We start from the raw sequence: 23,779 nt of genomic DNA, 5'->3' as shown, positions 1-23,779 counted from the left end.
CTATTAGACATATGTTATAATTGTTTAAATGTTTATCACTTTATTTCTGTTTGTTATGATATTATGTTTAGACATGATCAATTTATTTTTATAATTTGTATTTTATCTGAATCTTCCTTTTTATGTATTACCATTGATTAATGGCTTCTGTTTGTTTCCTGTTTCTTAAAGGCCACTGAGAATATTTTAAAAGAGAGCCTCATGCCTTTGAAGCAATGGGCCTCCTGCCGGGTACCGGATATGAAATGGGCCACCAGCCGGATGTGGAAAGGGCCTCCTGCCAAATGCCGGATGTGGTTAGTCCTCCTGCCGGATGTGGAATGGGCCTCCATCCGGATGCCGGATGTGAAATGGGCCTCCTTCCGGATGTGGAATGGGACTCCTGCCGGATGCTGGATGTGGAATAGTCCTCCTGCCGGATGTGGAAAGAGCCTCAATCCGGATGCCGGATGTGCAGTGTGCCTCCTGCTGGGAAGGTAATTGTTTACATATTTTTTGGTCTCATGCACCTATTTCCACTTTTTGTGAAGATACCTTTCATATCTGCTCAGGTTCAGAATCAGGATTTATTGTCAAGAACATTTTCCTAATATTTGGTGATTTGGGGCAGCAGGATGGAGAAAACATTCATCTCATAACCATCATTCAGAACTACTCTTAAAAATAAAGTTAACAGTGCACAAAAAAGCAAGGCTGTGTCTTTGGCTCATTGATTATACAGGATCTGGTGGCATCAGGGAAGAAACTGACATTGTGGCATTGACCTCTATTCCTCAGGCTCCAGTACCTTATCCAATGACAGTAGAGTGAGGAAGTTATGGTCTGGATGGTGGAGGTTTTCCATGATAGAGACTTTTATTTTAAGACAGCAAGTCATGTATAGATTCTGACGGGAGTGAATTCTAGTGCCTGTGATGTTACAGGGAGAGATAAAAACCCTCTAGAAAATATGATTTTCCTGAGATATGGCACCTCCAGACCAGACAGTGATGCAACCTACCAGAATGATCTGCATAGTACACCTGTGGAGGTTAAGGAGTGTCTTCATTGCGATAATGAATCTCCTCAGGCACATCACACAGTATAGCCAATGGTGAGGTTTTTTTGTGAAAGCGTCACGATGGAGGTTCCATGACAGATCCTCAGAGTTGTAATGCTTAGGAATTTGACGTTCGCGAACATCTGCACTCCTGAGGCCTCCATGAAGACTGGGTCGTGTTCTTTTGACTTCCTGCAGAATCCAAAATCTTATCCATTGTTTTGTTGACATTGAGTGAAAAGTTTGATTTGTTGGCATTCAATCAGCTGATCTATGTCCTTCCTTCTTCGCTTCATCATTGCCATTTATTGTTTGCTGACAATTGTGGTGTCATCCGCCAACATGTTGATAGCAATGGAATTATGGCTCACCACACACAGTCATGGGTTTACAGAGAGTAGAGCAGGGGGCTAAGCACACATCCTTGGACTGCGCCTGTGTTGATGATCAGTGGGGAAGAGACCTTGTTTCCAATTCGTCCTGACTGTAGTCTTCCAATGAGAATGTCAAAGATCCAATTGCAGAGTGAGGTACAGAGGGATAGAGTTAGTTGCTTTTTGACCAGCACTGAGGGAACAATGGTATTGAAGGATGTCCTGAAGTGGATAACTAATCTAATATTGCTCCTTTTGGATCAACAGAGACAACCTAAATGAATTGAACTATGAATTAACCACATGTCATCTCTTTTACCTCCCTTGTTGATCGACGTTCAATATTGATGAGTTGGAAAGATGCTGTTGCCCCTAAAAACACTCAATTACGCTGTAATATGGTGGCAGGCCTTACTTTGAATTAATCAGATGTTCTTCCACAGATTCACATTTAATCATTCTGTGTCCATGGGCACCTTTATTTCAACAGTTTTGTAACATTTAATCACTGGGACCTTGCTTTATATGTTTGTGTTTCTTTAATGGTAGTGAAATTTTATGTAATCACTAAAGAACTTCAGAATGGAAGGGGAAGGAATTTGGAGTATCGTATACTCTTTAAATCATGTTCTATTAGACATATGTTATAATTGTTTAAATGTTTATCACTTTATTTCTGTTTGTTATGATATAATGTTTAGACATGATCAATTTATTTTTATAATTTGTATTTTATCTGAATCTTCCTTTTTATGTATTACCATTGATTAATGGCTTCTGTTTGTTTCCTGTTTCTTAAAGGCCATTGAGAATATTTTAAAAGAGAGCCTCATGCCTTTGAAGCAATGGGCCTCCTGCCGGGTACCGGATATGAAATGGGCCACCAGCCGGATGTGGAAAGGGCCTCCTGCCAGATGCCGGATGTGGTATAGTCCTCCTGCCGGATGTGGAATGGGCCTCCATCCAGATGCCGGATGTGAAATGGGCCTCCTGCCGGATGTGGAATGGGACTCCTGCCGGATGCTGGATGTGGAATAGTCCTCCTGCCGGATGTGGAAAGAGCCTCAATCCGGATGCCGGATGTGCAGTGTGCCTCCTGCTGGGAAGGTAATTGTTTACATATTTTTTGGTCTCATGCACCTATTTCCACTTTTTGTGAAGATACCTTTCATATCTGCTCAGGTTCAGAATCAGGATTTATTGTCAAGAACATGTCCTAATATTTGGTGATTTGGGGCAGCAGGATGGAGAAAACATTCATCTTATAACCATCGTTCAGAACTACTCTTAAAAATAAAGTTAACAGTGCACAAAAAAGCAAGGCTGTGTCTTTGGCTCATTGATTATACAGGATCTGGTGGCATCTGGGAAGAAACTGACATTGTGGCATTGACCTCTATTCCTCAGGCTCCAGTACCTTATCCAATGATAGTAGAGTGAGAGAGTGAGGAAGTTATGGTCTGGGTGGTGGAGGTTTTCCACGATAGAGACTTTTATTTTAAGACAGCAAGTCATGTATAGATTCTGACGGGAGTGAATTCTAGTTCCTGTGATGTTACAGGGAGAGTTAAACACCCTCTCGAAATTATGATTTTCCTGAGAGATGGCACCTCCAGACCAGGCAGTGATGCAACCTACCAGAATGATCTGCATAGTACACCTGTGGAGGTTAAGGTGTGTCTTCATTGCGATAATGAATCTAGTCAGGCACATCTCAAAGTATAGCTAATGGTGAGGCTTTTTTGTGAAAGCATCACCATGGAGGCTCCATGACAGATCCTCAGAGTTTTAATGCTTAGGAATTTGACGTTCGCGAACATCTGCACTCCTGAGACCTCTGTGAAGACTGGGTCGTGTTCTTTTGACTTCCTGCAGAATCCAAAATCTTATCTTTTATTTTGTTGACATTGAGTGAAAAGTTTGATTTGTTAGCAATCAACTAGCTGATCTATGTCCTTCCTTCTTCGCTTCATCATTGCCATTTATTATTTGCTGACAATTGTGGTGTCTTCCGCCAACATGTCGATAGCAATGGAATTATGGCTCACCACACACAGTCATGGGTTTACAGAGAGTAGAGCAGGGGGTTAAGCACACATCCTTGGACTGCGCCTGTGTTGATGATCAGTGGGAAAGAGACCTTGTTTCCAATTCGTCCTGACTGTGGTTTTCCAATGAGAATGTCAAAGATCCAATTGCAGAGTAAGGTACAGAGGGATAGAGTTAGTTGCTTTTTGACCAGCACTGAGGGAACAATGGTATTGAAGGATGTCCTGAAGTGGATAACTAATCTAATATTGCTCCTTTTGGATCAACAGAGACAACCTAAATGAATTGAACTATGAATTAACCACATGTCGTCTCTTTTGCCTCCCTTGTTGCTCGACGTTCAATATTGATGAGTTGGAAAGATGCTGTTACCCCTAAAAATACTCAATTCCTCTGTGATATGGTGGCAGGCCTAACTTTGATTTGATCAGATGTTCTTCCACAGATTCACATTTAAACATTCTGTGTCCATGGGCACCTTTAATTCAACATTTTTGTAACATTTAATCACTGGGACCTTGCTTTATATGTTTGTGTTTTTTAATGTTAGTGAAATTTTATGTACTTACTAAAGAACTTCAGAAGGGAAGGGGAAGGAATTTGGAGTATCGTATACTCTTTAAATCATGTTCTATTAGACATATGTTATAATTGTTTAAATGTTTATCACTTTATTTCTGTTTGTTATGATATAATGGTTAGACATGATCAATTTATTTTTATAATTTGTATTTTATCTGAATCTTCCTTTTTATGTATTACCATTGATTTTTGGTTTCTGTTTGTTTTCTGTTTCTTAAAGGCCACAGAAAATATTTTAAAAGAGAGCCTCATGCCTTTGAAGCAATGGGCCTCCTGCCGGGTACCGGATATGAAATGGGCCACCAGCCGGATGTGGAAAGGGCCTCCTGCCAGATGCCGGATGTGGCTTAGTCCTCCTGCCGGATGTGGAATGGGCCTCCATCCGGATGCCGGATGTGAAATGGGCCTCCTGCCGGATGTGGAATGGGACTCCTGCCGGATGCTGGATGTGGAATAGTCCTCCTGCCGGATGTGGAAAGAGCCTCAATCCGGATGCCGGATGTGCAGTGTGCCTCCTGCTGGGAAGGTAATTGTTTACATATTTTTTGGTCTCATGCACCTATTTCCACTTTTTGTGAAGATACCTTTCATATCTTGTCAGGTTCAGAATCAGGATTTATTGTCAAGAACATGTCCTAATATTTGGTGATTTGGGGCAGCAGGATGGAGCAAACATTCATCTTATAACCATCGTTCAGAACTACTCTTAAAAATAAAGTTAACAGTGCACAAAAAAGCAAGGCTGTGTCTTTGGCTCATTGATTATACAGGATCTGGTGGCATCAGGGAAGAAACTGACATTGTGGCATTGACCTCTCTCTATTCCTCAGGCTCCAGTACCTTATCGAATGATAGTAGAGTGAGGAAGTTATGGTCTGGATGGTGGAGGTTTTCTGTGATAGAGACTTTTATTTTAAGACAGCATGTCATGTATAGATTCTGACTGGAGTGAATTCTACTGCCTGTGATGTTACAGGGAGAGATAAAAACCCTCTCGAAATTATGATTTTCCTGAGATATGGCACCTCCAGACCATGCAGTGATGCAACCTACCAGAATGATCTGCATAGTATACCTTTGGAGGTTAAGGAGTGTCTTCATTGCGATAATGAATCTCCTCAGGCACATCACACGGTATAGCCAATGGTGAGGCTTTTTTGTGAAAGCATCACCATGGAGGCTCCATGACAGATCCTCAGAATTTTAATTCTTAGGAATTTGACGTTCGCGAACATCTGCACTCCTGAGACCTCTATGAAGACTGGGTCGTGTACTTTTGACTTCCTGCAGAATCCAAAATCTTATCCTTTGTTTTGTTGACATTGAGAGAAAGGTTTGATTTGTTAGCATTCAACCAGCTGATCTATGTCCTTCCTTCTTCGCTTCATCAGTGCCATTTATTGTTTGCTGACAATTCTGGTGTCATCAGCCAACATGTCGATAGCAATGGAATTATGGCTCACCACACACAGTCATGGGTTTACAGAGAGTAGAGCAGGGGGCTAAGCACACATCCTTGGACTGCGCCTGTGTTGATGATCAGTGGGGAAGAGACCTTGTTTCCAATTCGTCCTGACTGTGGTCTTCCAATGAGAATGTCAAAGATCCAATTGCAGAGTGAGGTACAGAGGGATAGACTTAGTTGATTTTTGACCAGAACTAAGGAAACAATGGTATTGAAGGACGTCCTGAAGTTGATAACTCATCCAAAATTGCTCCTTTTGGATCAACAGAGACAACCTAAATGAATTGAACTATGAATTAACGACATGTCGTCTCTTTTGCCTCCCTTGTTGCTCGACGTTCAATATTGATGAGTTGGAAAGATGCTGTTGCCCCTAAAAACACTCAATTCCTCTGTGATATGGTGGCAGGCCTAACTTTGAATTACTCAGATGTTCTTCTACCGATTCACATTTTAACATTCTGTGTCCATGGGCACCTTTAGTTCAACATTTTTGTAACATTTTATCACTGGGACCTTGCTTTATATGTTTGTGTTTCTTTAATGGTAGTGAAATTTTATGTACTCACTAAAGAACTTCAGAAGGGAAGGGGAAGGAAGGAATTTGGAGTATTGTATACTCTTTAAATCATGTTCTATTAGACATATGTTTTAATTGTTTAAATGTTTATCACTTTATTTCTGTTTGTTATGATATAATGTTTAGACATGATCAATTTACTTTTATAATTTGTATTTTATCTGAATCTTCCTTTTTATGTATTACCATTGATTAATGGCTTCTGTTTGTTTCCTGTTTCTTAAAGGCCACTGGAAATATTTTAAAAGAGAGCCTCATGCCTTTGAAGCAATGGGCCTCCTGCCGGGTACCGGATATGAAATGGGCCACCAGCCGGATGTGGAAAGGGCCTCCTGCCAGATGCCGGATGTTGCTTAGTTCTCCTGCCGGATGTGGAAAGAGCCTCAATCCGGATGCCGGATGTGCAGTGTGCCTCCTGCTGGGAAGGTAATTGTTTACATATTTTTTGGTCTCATGCACCTATTTCCACTTTTTGTGAAGATACCTTTCATATCTTGTCAGGTTCAGAATCAGGATTTTTTGTCAAGAACATGTCCTAATATTTGGTGATTTGGGGCAGCAGGATGGAGCAAACATTCATCTTATAACCATCGTTCAGAACTACTCTTAAAAATAAAGTTAACAGTGCACAAAAAAGCAAGGCTGTGTCTTTGGCTCATTGATTATACAGGATCTGGTGGCATCAGGGAAGAAACTGACATTGTGGCATTGACCTCTATTCCTCAGGCTCCAGTACCTTATCCAATGATAGTAGAGTGAGGAAGTTATGGTGTGGGTGGTGGAGGTTTTCCATGATAGAGACTTTTATTTTAAGACAGCATGTCATGTATAGATTCTGACTGGAGTGAATTCTGGTGCCTGTGATGTTACAGGGAGAGATAAACCCCCTCTCAAAATTATGATTTTCCTGAGATATGGCACCTCCAGACCAGGCAGTGATGCAACCTACCAGAATGATCTGCATAGTACACCTGTGGAGGTTAAGGTGTGTCTTCATTGCGATAATGAATCTCCTCAGGCTCATCACACAATAGAGCCAATGGTGAGGCTCTTTTGTGAAAGCATCACCATGGAGGCTCCATGACAGATCCTCAGAGTTTTAATGCTTAGGAATTTGACGTTCGTGAACATCTGCACTCCTGAGACCTCCATGAAGACTGGGTCATGTTCTTTTGACTTCCTGCAGAATCCAAAATCTTGTCCTTTGTTTTGTTGACATTGAGTGAAAAGTTTGATTTGTTAGCATTCAACCAGCTGATTATGTCCTTCCTTCTTCGCTTCATCATTGCCATTTATTGTTTGCTGTCAATTGTGGTGTCATCCGCCATCATGTCGATAGCAATGGAATTATGGCTCACCACACACAGTCATGGGTTTTTCAGAGAGTAGAGCAGGGGGCTAAGCACACATCCTTGGACTGCGCCTGTGTTGATGATCAGTGGGGAAGAGACCTTGTTTCCAATTCGTCCTGACTGTAGTCTTCCAATGAGAATGTCAAAGATCCATTTGCAGAGTGAGGTACAGAGCGATAGAGTTAGTTGCTTTTTGACCAGCACTGAGGGAACAATGGTATTGAAGGATGTCCTGAAGTGGATAACTAATCTAATATTGCTCCTTTTGGATCAACAGAGACAACCTAAATGAATTGAATTATGAAAAAACCACATGTCATCTCTTTTGCCTCCCTTGTTGCTCGACGTTCAATATTGATGAGTTGGAAAGATGCTGTTGCCCCTAAATACACTCAATTACGCTGTAATATGGTGGCAGGCCTTACTTTGAATTAATCAGATGTTCTTCCACAGCTTCACATTTAAACATTCTGTGTCCATGGGCACCTTTAATTCAACATTTTTGTAACATTTAATCACTGGGACCTTGCTTTATATGTTTGTGTTTCTTTAATGATAGTGAAATATTATGTCCTCACTAAAGAACTTCAGAAGGGAAGGGGAATGAAATTGGAGTATCGTATACTCTTTAAATCATGTTCTATTAGACATATGTTATAATTGTTTAAATGTTTATCACTTTATTTCTGTTTGTTATGATATGGTTAGACATGATCAATTATTTTTATAATTTGTATTTTATCTGAATCTTCCTTTTTATTTATTACCATTGATTAATGGCTTCTGTTTGTTTCCTGTTTCTTAAAGGCCACTGAAAATATTTTAAAAGAGAGCCTCATGCCTCTGAAGCAATGGGCCTCCTGCCGGGTACCGGATATGAAAGGGGCCACCAGGCGGATGTGGAATGGGCCTCCTGCCAGATGCCGGATGTGGTATAGTCCTCCTGCCGGATGTGGAATGGGCCTCCATCCGGATGCCGGATGTGAAATGGGCCTCCTGCCGGATGTGGAATGGGACTCCTGCCGGATGCTGGATGTGGAATAGTCCTCCTGCCGGATGTGGAAAGAGCCTCAATCCGGATGCCGGATGTGCAGTGTGCCTCCTGCTGGGAAGGTAATTGTTTACATATTTTTTGGTCTCATGCACCTATTTCCACTTTTTGTGAAGATACCTTTCATATCTTGTCAGGTTCAGAATCAGGATTTATTGTCAAGAACATGTCCTAATATTTGGTGATTTAGGGCAGCAGGATGGAGCAAACATTCATCTTATAACCATCGTTCAGAACTACTCTTAAAAATAAAGTTAACAGTGCACAAAAAAGCAAGGCTGTGTCTTTGGCTCATTGATTATACAGGATCTGGTGGCATCAGGGAAGAAACTGACATGGTGGCATTGACCTCTATTCCTCAGGCTCCAGTACCTTATCCAATGATAGTAGAGTGAGGAAGTTATGGTCTGGTGTGGTGGAGGTTTTCCATGATAGAGACTTTTATTTTAAGACAGCATGTCATATATAGATTCTGACTGGAGTGAATTCTGGTGCCTGTGATGTTACAGGGAGAGATAAACCCCCTCTCGAAATTATCATTTTCCTGAGAGATGGCACCTCCAGACCAGGCAGTGATGCAACCTACCAGAATGATCTGCATAGTACACCTGTGGAGGTTAAGGTGTGTCTTCATTGCAATAATGAATCTCCTCAGGCATATCACACAGTATAACCAATAGCCCTTTTTTTGAATACATCACCATGGAGACTCCATGACAGATCCTCAGAATTTTAATGCTTAGGAATTTGACATTCGTGAAAATCTGCAGACTCCTTTGTTAATTTGGTGTTGCTTCTGGTATGTGTGAGTTGGTCATTTCCCCAGTAGTCTCTTCCTCCTGCTTGATGTGGAATCCTCCAAATCCCAGATGCCGGATGTGGAATGTTTCTGCTGCAAGATGCCGGATGTGGAATGGTCGGCCTGCCAGATGTGGAACAGTCCACCTTTCAGATGCCGAACGTGGAATGTTCCTGCTGCTAGATGCCAGATGTGGAATAGCTTTGCTGCCATATGCCAGATGTGGGATGGTCCTCCTGCCAGATGCCAGATGTGGAATTGTCCGCCTACCAGTTGCCAGATGTGGAATGGTCCGCCTGCCAGGTGCCAGATGTGGGATGGTCTGCCTGCAAGATGTGGAATGGTCTGCCTGCTAGATGTGGAATGGTCCACCTGCCAGGTGCCAGGTGTGGATAGTCCACCTCCCAGATGCCAGATGAGGATTGGTCAGGTGCCTGTTGTGGGATGGTCTGTCTGACAGGTGCCGGATTTGGACTGCGCCTCCTGGCGGATGTCAGCTGTGTAATAGTCCTTCTGGATGTGGAAAGGGCCTGCTAAAGGAAAAGATAGTTTGGGGAATCTCCGATGTTCTTCTACCTTGATCACATTTAATCCTTCTCTGCTTATGGGCTCCTTTTATTCAATATTTTCCTAATTTATGAGATCACTAGAAACTTGCTTTATTATTTTGTGTTTTACTTTAATGGTAGTGAAATTATTTGTACTTACCCGAGAAGTTCAGAAGGTGAGAGGATAGAATTTGTCGTATTATATAATTTTGTGACTTTTTACAATTCGCCATGTTATAATTGTTGAAGTAATTTACAACCTTGTTCTCATTGGACTGTTATGATATTGTGTTTATATAATAGTTTGATTTCTCTTCTCTAACTCTTTCTTCTTTCTGTTTCCAGGTGCTCAATCATTTATCCGACATCCTGTGGACCAGACACTTTCAGAATTTGGAATTTTTTAGAATGTAAAATAATAATATCAGTGGTATTTATAAGTACATTTAAGCTGTTTTCAAATGATCAAAAACAAAGGCACGTCCCAACTAGAAATGCCACTGCACAGGGTGGGGTTACAGTGGCCCTGGGTAGTGGGGTTACGGTGGCTCTGGGTAGTGGGGGTTACGGTGGCTCTGGGTAGTGGGGTTACGGCGGCTCAGGGTAGTAGGGTTACGACGGCTCTGGGTAGTGGGGTTATGGCGGCTCTGGGTAGTGGGGTCACGGCAGCTCTGGGTAGTGGGGTTACGGCGGCTCTGGGTAGTGGGGTTACGGTGGCTCTGTGTAGTGGGGATACGGCGGCTCTGGGTAGTGGGGTTACGGCGGCTCTGGGTAGTGGGGTTACGGCGGCTCTGGGTAGTCGGGTTGAGGCGGCTCTGGCTAGTGGGGTTACGGCGGATCTGGCTAGTGGGGTTACGGCGGCTCTGGGTCGTGGGGTTACGGCGGCTCTGGGTTGTGGGGTTACGGCGGCTCTGGATCATGGGTTCACAGTGGCTCTGGGTCATGAGGTTATGGCGGCTCTCAATCGTGGGGTTACGGTGGCTCTGGGTCATGGGGTTACGGCGGCTCTGGGTCGTGGGATTATGGCGGCTCAGGGTTGTGGGGTTACAACGGCTCTGGGTAGAGGGGTTACAGCGACTCTGGGTAGTGGGGTTACGGCGGCCCTGGGTAGTTGGGTAAGTGCGGCTCTGGGTTGTGGGGTTACGGTGGCTCTGGGTATTGGGGTTACGGCGGCTCTAGGTCGTGGAGATATGGCGGCTCTGGGTAGTGGGGTTACGGCAGCTCTGGATCGTGGGGTCACAGTGGCTCTGGGTCATGAGGTTATGGCGGTTCTCAGTCGTGGGGTTACGGTGGCTCTGGCTCGTGGGGTTACGGCGGCTCTGGGTCGTGGGGTTATGGCAGCTCAGGGTTGTGGGGTTACGGTGGCTCTGGGTAGAGGGGTTACGGCGACTCTGGGTAGTGGGGTTACGGCGGCTCTGGGTAGTTGGGTAAGGGCGGCTCTGGGTTGTGGGGTTACGGCGGCTCTGGGTATTGGGGTTACGGCGGCTCTGGGTAATGGGGTTACGGCGTTTCTGGGTAGTGGGGTTACAGCGGCTCTGGGTAGTGGGGTTACAGTGGCTCTGGGTAGTGGGGTTATGGTGGCTCTTGGTGGTGGAGTTACGGCGGCTATGGGTGGTGGGGTTACGGCAACTCTGGCTGGTGGGGTTACGGTGGCTATGGGTAGTGGGGTTACGGTGGCTCGGGGTTGTGGGGGTTACGGTGGCTCTGGGTCGTGGGGTTATGGTGACTCCGGGTCGTGGGGTTACGGTGGCTCTGGGTGGTGGGGTTACGTCGGCCATGGGTGGTGGTGTTACGACGGCTCTGGGTCTTGGGGTTATGGGGGCTCTGGGTCGTGTGTTTACTGCGGCTCTGGGTTGTGGGGTTATGGTGGCTCTGGGTAGTGGGGTTACGGCGGCTCTGGGTCGTGGGATTACGGCAATCTGGGCCGTGGGGTTACGGCGGCTCTGCGTAATGGGTTACGGCGGCTCTGTGTAATGGGTTACAGCGGCTCTGTGTAGTGGGGCTATGGCGTCTCTGGGTCATGGGGTTACGGCGGCTCTGGGTCATTGGGTTAAGGCAGCTCTGGGTCGTGGGGTGACGGCGCCACTGGGTGGTGGAGTTACAGCGCCTCAGGGTGGTGGGATTACGGCGGCTCTGGTTAGTGGGGTTACGGCGGCTCTGGGTTGTGGGGGTTACGGTGGCACTGGGTAGTGCCGTTACGGTGGCTCTGGGTAGTGGGGTTACAGCGGCTCTGGGTAGTGGGGTTACGGTGGCTCTGGGTAGTGGGGTTACGGCGGCTCTGGGTAGTGGGGTTACGTTGTTTCTGGGTGATGGGATTACAGCGGCTATGGGTGGTGGGTTTACGGTGTCTCTGTGTGGTGGGATTACGGCACCTCTGGGTGGTGGGGTTACTGCGGCTCTGGTTAGTGGGGTTACGGTGGCTCTGGGTCGTGGGGTTATGGTGGCACTTTGTAGTGGGGTTACGGTGGCTCTGGGTCGTGGGATTACGGTGGATCTGGGTAGTCGGGTTACGGTGACCCTGGGTACTTGGGTTACGGTGGCTCTGGGTAGTGGGGTTACGGTGGCTCTGGGTAATGGGGTTATGGTGGCACTCGTTAGTGGGGTTTCGGTGGATCTGGGTAGTGGGATTAAGGTGGCTCTGGTTAGTGGAGTTACCCTGGCTCTGGATCGTGGGGTTATGGTGGCTCTGGGTCTTGGGGTTATAGTGGCTCTGGGTAGTGGGGTTACCGTGGCTCTGGGTAGTGGGTTTACAGTGGCTCTGGGTAGTGGGGGTCATGGTGGCTCTGGTTAGTGGGTTTACGGTGGCTCTGGGTAGTGGGGTTACGGTGGCTCTGTGTCGTGGGTTTACGGTGGCTCTGTGTAGTGGGGTTACAGTTTCTCTGTGTGGTGGGATTACGGCACCTCTGGGTGGTGGGGTTATGGCGGCTCTGGTTAGTGGGTTTACGGCGGTTCTGGGTAGTGGGGATACGGTGGCTCAGGGTAGTGGGGTTACGGTGGCTCTGGGTCGTGGGGTTACGGTGGCACTTGGTAGTGGGGTTACGGTGGCTCTGGGTCGTGGGGGTTACGGTGGCTCTGGGTCGTGGGATTACGGTGTATCTGGGTAGTCGGGTTACGGTGACCCTGGGTAGTTGGGTTATGGTGGCTCTGGGTTGTGGGGTTATGGTGGCTCTGGGTAGTGGTGTTACGGTGGCTCTGGGTGGTGGTGTTACGGCAGCTATGGGTGGTGGGGTTTCGGTGGCTGTGGGTAATGGGGTTACAGCGGCTCTGGATAGTGGGGATACGGCGGCTCTGGCTAGTGGGGTTACGGCGGCTCTGGATAGTGCGGTTACAGCGGCTCTGGCTGGTGGGAATACGGCAGCTCTGGATGGTGGGATTACGGCGCCTCTGGGTGGTGGTGTTACGGCTGCTCTGGGTAGTGGGGTTACGGCGGCTTTGATTAGTGGTGTTTCAGCGGCGCTGGGTAGTGGGGTTATGGTGGGTCTGGGTAGTGGGGTTACGGTGGCTCTTGGTTGTGAGGTTACGGTGGCTCTTGGTCGTGGGATTACGATGGCTCTGGGTCGTGGAGTTACAGTGGCTCCTGGTCGTGGGATTACGGCGGCTCTGGGTAATGGGGTTATGGCGACACTGGGTAGTGGGGTTACGGCGGCTCTGTGTAATGGGTTACGGCGGCTCTGTGTAATGGGTTACGGCGGCTCTGTGTAGTGGGGCTATGGCGTCTCTGGGTCATGGGGTTACGGCGGCTCTGGGTCATTGGGTTAAGGCAGCTCTGGGTCGTGGGGTGACGGCGCCACTGGGTGGTGGAGTTACGGCGCCTCAGGGTGGTGGGGTTACGGCAGCTCAGGTTAGTGGGGTTATGGCGTCTCTGGGTCGTGGTGTTTCGGTGGCTCTGTGTAGTGTGATTAAGGTGGCTCTGGGTAGTGGGGTTACGGTGGCTCTGGGTTGTCGGGCTACGGTGACCCTGGGTAGTGGGGTTACGGTGCCTCTGGATAGTGGGGTTACGGTGGCTCTGGGTCATGGGGTTACAGTGGCTCTGGGTCGTGGGGTTACGGTCGCTCTGGGTAGTGGGGTTACGGCGGCTCTGGGTCGTGGAGTTACGGTGGCTCTGGGTAGTTGGATTACGGTGGCTTGGGTAGTGTGGGTACGGTGGCTCTGGGTAGTTTGGTTACGGTGGCTCTGGGTAGTCGGGTCACGATGACTCTGGGCAGTCGGGTTATTGTGGCTCCGGGTAGTGGGGTTACGGTGGCTCTGGAGAGTGGGTTTACGGTTGCTCTGGGTGGTTGGGTTATGGTGGCTAGGGTAGTGGGGTTACGGTGGCTCTGGGTAGTGGGGTTACATTGGCGCTGGGTAGTGGGGATTACTGTGGCTTTGGTTAGTGGGGTTACGACGGCTCTGGATAGTGGGGTTATGGTGGCTCTGTTTAGTGGGGTTATGGTGGCCTGGGTAGTCGGGTTACGCTGGCTCTGGGTAGTGGGGTTACGGTGATTCTGGGTAGTTTGGATATGGTGGGTCTGTGAAGTGGGGTTATGGTAGCTCTGGGTAGTGGGGTTATGGTGGCTCAGGGTGGTGGGGTTGCGGCGGCTCTGGATGGTGGGGTTATGGCGTGGTGGGGTTACGGTACCTCTGGGTAGCGGTGTTATGGCGGCTCTGGGTCATGGGGTTAAGGCAGCTGTGAGTAGTGGGGTTATGTTGGCTCTGGGTAGTGGGGTTACGGCACCTCTCGGTGGTAGGGTTATGGCGGCTCTGGTTAGTGGGTTTACGGCGGCTCTGGGTGGCGGTGTTATGGCGGCTCTGGGTAGTGGGTTTAAGGCAGCTGTGGGTAGTGGGGTTACGTCGGCTCTGGGTAGTTGGCTTACGGGACTCATTTAAGGACTCTTATGCTTAGATTTTAGCTATTTTTTTCCAATGTATTGTACACTTTGTTTACAGTTCTTCATGTGTTTACATGTGTATGTTGTGTACAGTTTTTTAGACTTCCAATAAGTGGTATTTGTGTCTGTCCAGAGGAAAAATGAATCTCTGAGTTTTTATGTGTGTACTTGCCAATAAATCGGAATCTATATGGCACCATTTGTTCCCAATTGTTCTTTATTTGTTTCCCTGCGTAGGTTGAGTTGGTTCTTTTTGGCATGACCAAGAAGTGGTAACTCTGCCTCGCCTACAGGAACAAGAATCTCAGGGTTGAATGTGACGTCATGCACTGAACTCGACAATCAATCTGTAGTTGGCCCAAAGGGCCTGTTTCTACGCTGGGAAACTTTATGACTCTGTGAAAAAATCTGAGTGGCGGGAAATAATTTTTTTCAGGGAATGCCACAGTAAAGTCTGGAAATTCAAACTGTGTTTAATTGCAATGATTCAGCAAAAATATGAGGAGAATTAGGATCAGTTGTTGGGAGAGAACAGGGAAGCAGAGCTCAAGTCCCCTCCTTTCCTGTCACAAGGAAATACAAGACCACGAGAGAAGGTCCCACGGACATTGAGCCATGTGCACGGTGCACAGGCTTTGTTGGGAAGAGTTGGAGCTGAAGCAGGGGCCCTCACCAAAGCCACATCTGTCCCCATCTTTATCACCATCCTGACTGGGACTGTTGGAACCCTCCTTATTTGCTCAACAGCATTGAACACAGAACATTCCAGCACAGACCGGCCGTTCAGTCCACAATGTTGTGCTGACCGACGTAAACCTACTCCATAACAATCTAACCTACCTTACACCCGTCACCCTTTATTATCCTTACATCCATCTGCCTGTCAAAGAGTCTTCAATGTCCCGGTTGTCCCAGCCTCGATCACCACCCTCGCCAATACATTCCAGGCAGCACCACTCTCTGTGTGGACAAATGAAAGAGTCAGATCTCTCTCACATTTCCAAGAGTTAAGATTCAATTTATTGCCATGTAATAAAGACATTGCAACATTACACAAAATTTGTTTTTCATCTGCTGTAGGGCAGACAGATTTGACATTGGCAGAAATTGCTTGAAGCACCTCTTTACAGTCAGAGAAAGAGAAGCAAATGAGACCTTCCCAGAGTCACTGAGCGTCCGTCAATTTGCCTCCAACCCTCCCATAGCCCCTGTCACCACACAGAATCTAGTCCAAACCATCAGCAGCTTGAGCTCCAGATCTGAGCCCCCATCATGATGAGGAACCCTTCAGGGACCTCGGCCCCCTCTCTCATCCTGCTTCAGATCCCTGGACCCACTTCGGCCAATCTTGAGCCAGTCTCCTGCAGTCCTGTGAATCCCTCAACTGCACTTGTCAGCAGCTTCCCTCGAATCGCCCCCGCCCCCCTGCCTGTGGGTTCAACGACAGAACCCCTCTCTGGGCTGCCGCTGTGATCCTGTCCCAGGGGTCACCTCCTCTGCATCTCCTTCTTAAACCGGGGTGGGCTCCCCATTTCCTGGTGCCCTGAGCCAGTCCTCTGCTTCCCCGAAGTCTCTCACCTCTCCTGGCTGCTGCCAATCATAGGCCCTGCTATCCTGGAGGCGGCCCCCACGGCTGCAGTATTTTTCAAATAAAACCAGCGTCAGGTCAATGTACAGGTTTTTAAAGCCTGTCCGGATCCAACAGCATTCAGACTGGATGGTAGGAGCCCACAACGGAGCCCTGGGTTTCCGCTCTCCATGGGTCTGCAGTTCTGCCAGTGCTGCCATGTTCTCCCAGTCCCAGCTCTCTGAACAGTCAGGGTACCAAGGCTGTGTGGAGAAGCAGGGGAGTGGGGCGGTGGGAGAATGGATCAGTTCATGATGAAATGGGGGAGCGGACTCGATGGTCTGAATGGCCGACCTGCTCCTAGGTCTCATTGTCTCATCTTTTGCAAAGTACAGACATGATTTTTAAACTAAAACACACAATTTGTAAATCACAGTTTGGGCTTTTTAAATGAAAACAGCCCAGATTTTGGCCCTGCAAAGTTGTGGTTTTTGACCCCAAAACACCACACATTTTGTCAAATACAACCTTATCTTTTGGAAAAAAAAATCACTGTGCACTTTCCTGCAAAACACAGCACAGGCCCTTCGGCCCTCGACATTGTGCTGACCCATATATTCCAATACAAACATTTCCCGACCCACTACCAGTGAATCCCAATTCACTGCATTCACCCCTTCTTGTAGAATTTAGGGTCTGTGAATGAAGACAGAGATCATGGGTTCAGAAGAAAAGTTGAAAAATATACATTTACAAATTTACAGAATTAAGCGATGCGGGGACCTGGAGATCCTGGTGGAGCACCTTAGCACTGGGGGGGAGGGGCCTTAGGCTCCTTGGGTCTCCTGGTCCCCTTGTGAGGGAGGAGAGGTGGGCTGGTCCTCTGGCTCAATGGTGGAGGGGGATGCACTTTCCTCCTGAACTGGATCCCCCGAGGCCCTAACTGGGGGCTGTGAGAATGAGCTCCGTGATTTGCAGGGCACCTGAGGCAACAGACCCTTTGATCTGGTGGTTGACAGGTCCTGATGTAGACCGTGTTCTCCCTCCCATCCGGGTATCCACAAAGGCATACGTGGGATTGGTGTGGAGCAGGTTCGCCCTTTCCACCAGGGGGTCGGTTCTTGCTTCTCCTCACATGCTTCCTGAGAAGGACTGGACCCGGAGTGGTGATCCAGGTTGGGAGTGTTGTTCTCGATCTCGACCTACTTTCCAAATTGAGTAAGAGCTTGTGACGAGTAGTGTTGGTCATGGTACATAGTAGCGACTGGATGGAATGGAGCGCCATAGGGAGGACTTCCTGTTACCCCTCACCAGCAGGTAGCTCGTCACTCATAAAGGATGAATATAGCTGGGACACCTGAATTGTGCTCTAACAAACCTTTTCTAATTGATCTCCCAAAAACATATCTATATACTCTGTCACACATTGCTGAAGTCCACAATCAGCTCTTTGACGCAGACAGTGGGTGTTATATTGCTTCAGCCAAGATTTCTGTCTCCGTCCTGTGTGCTGACCCATTGACCCTTTTTATACAGTGCACTGCTGTGGTATCATTTGCTAATAAGTGATTGGAAAATGTAATTTCTGAATCAGTCATAGGTGCAAAGAGAATAGAGCAGGAGATGGAATTGGCCACCCTGTGACTCTCCGCTCCTGATTGTGGAGGAGATGAGTTTACCAATCCGTACTCTTTGGGGTCTGAAGGGAAGGAAATCCAAGTGGTCAAGTCACCTTTATTTATCATTCAAACCATTGCCATTAATATCACAGGAAAGATGAGAGAGGGTTTCTCCAGGAACAAGGAGCATATTGACATAAATCGGAATGAACTATTAAGTCATAAGACAATTTTTTAAAAAACCCACGAAAACAAACCCATGATATACGAGTACACATATGTTCTCGGAATAGAGGAGCCTGATGGCTTGCGGATAAAAGCTGTTACACAATCTGGATGAGTGGGCCCGAACGCTCCTTCCAGATGGAAGAATGGAGACCATTTCCAAGAAGGGTGTGTGAAGTCTTTCACCATATTATTTGCCTTCCACGTGGATCTTGCCTTGTAGATGTCCATCATGGCAGGAAGAGAGACCTCAATGATATTCTCTGCTGATTCCACTATCCTCTGGAGGGTTTTAAGGTCTGAGGTGGTACAGTTTCCAAACCAGAGTGTGATGCAATGGCTCCGAATCCTCTCAATACATCCTCTGTAGGATGTCGTGTGGATGGAGGGTGGGAGATGAACTTTCCTCTGCCTTCAGAGGATGAAGAGATGCTACTGGGCTTTCTCGATAATGGAGCTGGTGTTGAGGACCAGGGGAGATTCTCCACCCAACGCACACCAAGAAACCTGGTCCTTTTCACAACCTCAACGGTGGAGCCGTCAGTGGTCAGTGAACAGTGATCCTTCGGGCCTCCCTGAAGTGGACAACCATCTCTTTGGTTTTATTAACATTCAGATATAGACTGTTGGCTCTGCACTAGTCTGTTAGCAACTGCACCTCAACACTGAGTCATCATTCTTGCTGATAAGGCCCACCACGGTCGCATCATCAATGGACTTGAGGATATGGTTTGAGCTGAGTCTAGTTGCACAGCCATGGGTCAGCAGAGTCGACAGCAATGGACAAGCCCACAGCCCGGGGGAGGTGGGGAGGGGTGATGATCTGGGAAGTCCTGATTGTGACCCAGAATGCTTAAGATCTCCCCCACAGGATGTCAAGAATCTAACTGCAGAGGGAAGTGTTTAGGCCCAGCAGGTTCAACGTCTCCATCAGGTACTGAGGTCTGATTGGGTTGAAGGCTGAAGTGAAGTCAATGAACAACATTCCAACAGACCTGTGTTTGCTTCCAGATGGGTGAGGCTAAATGGAGGGAGGTGGTGATGGCATAATCCATAGAGCAGTTTGATCAATATACGAATGGCAGGGGGTCCAGTGAGGGGAGCAACAGGAGGTTGATGTGCCCCATGATGAGACTCTCAAAGCACTTCATGATGGTAGATGTAAGTGGGGCAGGGCAGCCGTCACTGAGGAAAGAACTGATGACTTCTTCGGCCCAGGGACGATGGTGGCGGCTTTGAAGAAGTAGGAACTGTGCCCCTGTAGAAGCACAAGGTCGACTGGTGCTCCTCCGTCTTCTGTCTGGGCTGTGGTCATTCAGGCACAGGGCTTGTGACCTGGTTTATGGTGGCCTCGTTCTCTCATTGTCCGCCAAACACATCGGCATGGGCTGCGACTGTCCTGGGATTTGAGAAGTCCTCGTCTGCTTGCAGGAACGGGATGTCCTCTGGCATTTGTTCGAGGTAGGCTTGCTCAAGCATCAGGCAGGGTCTGTGACCTTCTATCAGTGCAAGCATCTCGTCCATCAAGGCCAATTTTATCAATACAGTCATCTGTTCTAGGAATAATATAACCATCTGTTTTAGTTACTGAATTAACCTTCCTGTAATCTGTACAGAATCTAATAATTCCATCTGGTTTCGGTACCAGAATACAAGAGAAAAAACCTTCTGAGTTTGAAGGTCTAATAATGTAATTTCTCAACATATATTCCACCTCCTGATCCATGATTTTACTCCTTAATGTATATACTATATAGGTCTGTCCCCCAGGCCATTGAGGTGCATCAGCCTGGCTGCGTGCTGCCGACAGGAGAGTCTTTCTTTTCTTTTTCAATCTTTTTTATTATTATTATAATTTATAAACACATACAGTTCAAAGAGATATAAAAAAATACATAGTAAGTAATGAATTAATACAGAGATATTAAACAATAATATTACAGAATAAAAATATATCATAAAAAAAAAATTTGATCAGTTTAGGGTGTGAACTATCTCTAAAAAAAAGATATAATTAATAACAATATATGAAAAAAGAGAAAAAAAAAACCCAAAAAAGAAGAAAAAACAAATCTGAATTTTAAAAAAACTTAAAAAAAAAACCTACAGATATAGCTAAACCATGCCGATCACTCCGATCTCATCTTACAGCCCAATTATCATACATAATCATAAAAAGAAAACAGAGCCAGATCAACTCACCACAAATGAAAATATTGAATAAATGGTCGCCAGGTTAACTCAAACTTAGAAGGGGATTCATAGACAGAGTTTCTAATTTTCTCTAAATTTAAACATAGTATGGTTTGGGTAAACCATTGGAAAACAGTGGGAGGATTTACCTCTTTCCAATTTAATAGTATAGATCTTCTAGCCATTAGTGTAAGAAAAGCAATCATACGATCCGCAGGAAGAGATAAATAAGTCAAATCTATCATAGGTAATCCAAAAATTGCAGTAATAGGATGTGGTTGTAAATCAATATTCAAAACAGTAGATATAATGGAAAAAATTTCCTTCCAATAATTCTGTAAAGAGGGACAGGACCAAAACATATGTGTAAGGGAAACTATTTCCAATTGACATTTATCACATATAGGATCGATATGAGAATAAAAGCGATGGAGTTTATCTTTAGACATATGAGCTCTATGAACAACTTTAAACTGTATTAGTGAATGTTTTGCACATAGAGAAGAAGAGTTTACCAGTCGCAGAATTTTATTCCAATTTTCATTAGAAATATGAAGGTTGAGTTCTCTTTCCCAATCATTTTTAAACTTTTCAAAAGTCCCAGAATTTATTTTTGTAATTATAATTTAGATATCACACCTTTTGGAGGGAATTTTGAATATAGTATATCCTCTAAAACAGTCGTAGTCTCCCGATTGGGAAAAGAGGGTAAAGTCGAAACTAAGAAACTCCTAATCTGCAAATATCGAAAGAAATGAGATCGAGGTAAATCATATTTCATGGATAATTGTTCAAATGATATGAAAGAGTTATCCAAGAATAAATCCGAAAAGCATGTTATACCTTTAACTTTCCAGAGTAAATAAGCTTGATCAATTAGAGAGGGATGAAAAAGGAAATTTAGTACAATAGGAGTTTCCAAGATAAAATGACTTAGGCCAAAAAATCTCCGGAATTGAAACCATATACGTAGTGTATGTTTAGCCATTGGATTATCAATTTGTTTATATAATTTAGTAAGAGGAAAAGGGAGAGCAGCTCCCAAAATAGAGCTAATTGAAAAATTTTGCATCAGTTTAATTTCTAAATTTACCCATTGGGGATTTAGAGATAATTCTGAATAATTCAACCAATACCTTAAGTAACTAATATTAATTGCCCAGTAATAAATTCTAAAGTTGGGTAATGCCAACCCTCCCTCTAGTTTGGATTTCTGTAAATATATTTTCCCCAATCTAGGATTCTTGTTTTGCCAGATATACGAGGACAATTTAGAATCGACCTTATCAAAAAAAGATTTAGGAACAAAAATAGGTATAGCTTGGAATATATATAAAAATTTAGGTAAGATCATCATCTTAATAGCATTAATTCGGCCTATCATGGATAGGGATAATGGTGACCAAGGAGAGTCTAAAGATGCTGAGGAGGAGGGTTTTGAGGGCGATGTACTTGTCCTCCTCAGAGGGATCATGGATCAGATCATCAACTCTGGCTGCTGTTTCCTTGTTGAGGACACTCACCATGTGGTAGAACACACATGGTGATCTGCCGGAGTTGAAGCTCCGCCTCCACCTGCCTGATCCATGTGCGGGGCCGGTGGGTCCAGAATGGGGGAGCTTCACAGAGACAGTGCTGATCGCCGAGGAATCCATGATTTGAGACCAGATGTCATCTGGGCTCTGCAGGGTCACCAATGTCATGGCCGCTACACACAGAAAACACCACAGGACTTGATGGAATTTCCAGGACAATTGTTTAATTGAATTTGGAGCGCCCCAATTTAAGGCCAACGTTTGTTCTGCCCCACGCAGTGGTGACGTCATTAAGTGGCCCGGGACACAAACTGAGGCCACGAGGCAATAAGCAAGCCCTGACAGCGCCATCTTCTTCAGCTGCCCCGCCAGCGCAGCGGTACAAACAGGGCCGGTTCATTCGCAGAGATGTGCACCACCACCAAACCTTATGATGAGGATAAGGGGAGTGGAGAACCATCTGTTTCAGAGGTGTTTGCTGTTGAGAGGGTTGAAGAAGTTATCGATCATAAGATTATGGCAACAAAATCTTGTGAGGGTAACCTTAAAGAAACCATGGTTCCTGAGCGCCTGTCGAACTCAGCAATTTTGGAAAATTTGGAGGAAAAGTTAGGTCATCTTAAATCACAAGAAACAGATGCAATTGAAGGAAGTAATTTTGAAATTTACAGATTTGTTCCTGATGTGCCAAAATAAACATATCAGTGATTTATCATGATGTAGACGTGGGAGAAGCAAGTCCCATGAATAAACACCCATATAGTATATACATTAAGGAGTAAAATCATGGATCAGGAGATGGAATTTACGTTGAGAAATGACATTATTAGACCTTCAAACTCAGAAAGATTTTTTTTCTTGTATTCTGGTACCGAAACCAGATGGAATTATTAGGTTCAGTTCAGATTACAGGAAGGTTAATTCAGTAACTAAAACAGATGCTTATCCTATTCAGAGAACAGATGACTGTATTGATAAAATTGGCAAAGCTAAATTTCTTACTAAGTTGGATTTGTTGAAAGGTTACTGGTGTCTGTCTTTAACTGGGAGAGGAAAGAATATTTCGGCTTTTGTAACTCCATCCGGTTTATATGAGTATAACGTGTTACCTTTTGGCATGAAAAATGCCCCTGCTACATTCCAAAGGATGATTAATTTGGTAATCCAAGGGTTAACTCATACAGATGCTTATATTGACAAAGGGGGTGATGTGGCCATCTTGGGTCTGTCCTCAGGGTGCACCGGGATCTGGTGATATCCGCACACCAGGTCAACTTTGGAGAAAGCCCTCGCACCGTGCAGGTTGGCCATAAAGTTCTGGATGTGAGGGATGGGGTAACGGTCAGGAATGGTTGCCTCGTTGAGTCGTCGATAGTCTCCGCAGGGACGCCAGCCGCCGGAGACTCACTAACCTGACAGATTGACACTGTGGAATCCTTGATGAAATTGAAACTTAAATGCAAATTTCCCTAACTACATTCTGGTTTCTGGTTGAAAAGTACATATTTCAACTTCTTTAACTGTTTTACAAGTGCTATTAATATTTAAACATGACAGTTCATAGATGTCAAAACAATGTTTAATCATTTCCCAAAAAAGCATTTATTTTAATGTTTGTAGTTTCATTTTAGCATTTATATTATGTTTTTTTAAAATAGAAATGAGGATGTGAATTTCCTGATCTACATTTTGTTTCTTGAAGAAAAGTATTTTTTTCCAACCTCTGAGAACGTTTCACATATGAAATTAATTTATATACAACACAGTTCATAGCTTGTGAAAACAAAGATAAAACTTTTCCCAAAATAGCATTTATTTTAGTGTTTGTAGTTCCTTTCCATTTTAACATCCCAATTTTATACTCTGAGACTCAAGAACTTTACAGGTTGACACTGTGGAGTTCACTTCCATAAAAATGTCACACTTTGAAACT

General features: G+C 45.5%; 1 protein-coding gene across 1 annotated transcript; it reads right to left on the bottom strand.

Moving 5' to 3' along the window:
- Positions 1 to 9,717: 9,717 nt before the first annotated feature.
- Positions 9,718 to 14,492, bottom strand: LOC138745208 (spermatogenesis-associated protein 31H1-like). The gene is made up of 7 exons (XM_069902270.1): positions 14,458 to 14,492; positions 13,887 to 14,130; positions 13,575 to 13,725; positions 13,241 to 13,416; positions 12,375 to 12,573; positions 11,585 to 11,758; positions 9,718 to 9,821 (listed from the first exon to the last, which is right to left on the bottom strand). Exons 1-7 carry the CDS (start codon positions 14,490 to 14,492, stop codon positions 9,718 to 9,720), a joined length of 1,083 nt encoding a protein of 360 aa, XP_069758371.1.
- Between the last annotated feature and the right edge of the window lie 9,287 nt (positions 14,493 to 23,779).

Source organism: Narcine bancroftii, chromosome 11 (genome assembly GCF_036971445.1).
Source record: "Narcine bancroftii isolate sNarBan1 chromosome 11, sNarBan1.hap1, whole genome shotgun sequence".
NCBI classification, from domain to species: Eukaryota; Metazoa; Chordata; class Chondrichthyes; order Torpediniformes; family Narcinidae; genus Narcine; species Narcine bancroftii.
Note: the sequence above shows the minus strand (reverse complement) of the source record. Positions and strands in the feature narration are given on the sequence as shown.

Bases quoted from the DNA above. Each gene is read 5' to 3' on its own strand.
- LOC138745208 (XM_069902270.1), bottom strand. From the start codon at position 14,492: ATGACCCAGAGCCGCCATAACACCGCTACCCAGAG. The intron at 14,131-14,457 runs GTACCGTAACCC...CCACTACCCTAG, and splicing joins CATAACACCGCTACCCAGAG to CCACCATAACCCAACCACCC. The intron at 12,574-13,240 runs GTAACACCACCA...CCCACTACCCAG, and splicing joins CCCCACTACCCAGAGCAGCC to AGCCACGGTAACCCCACTAC.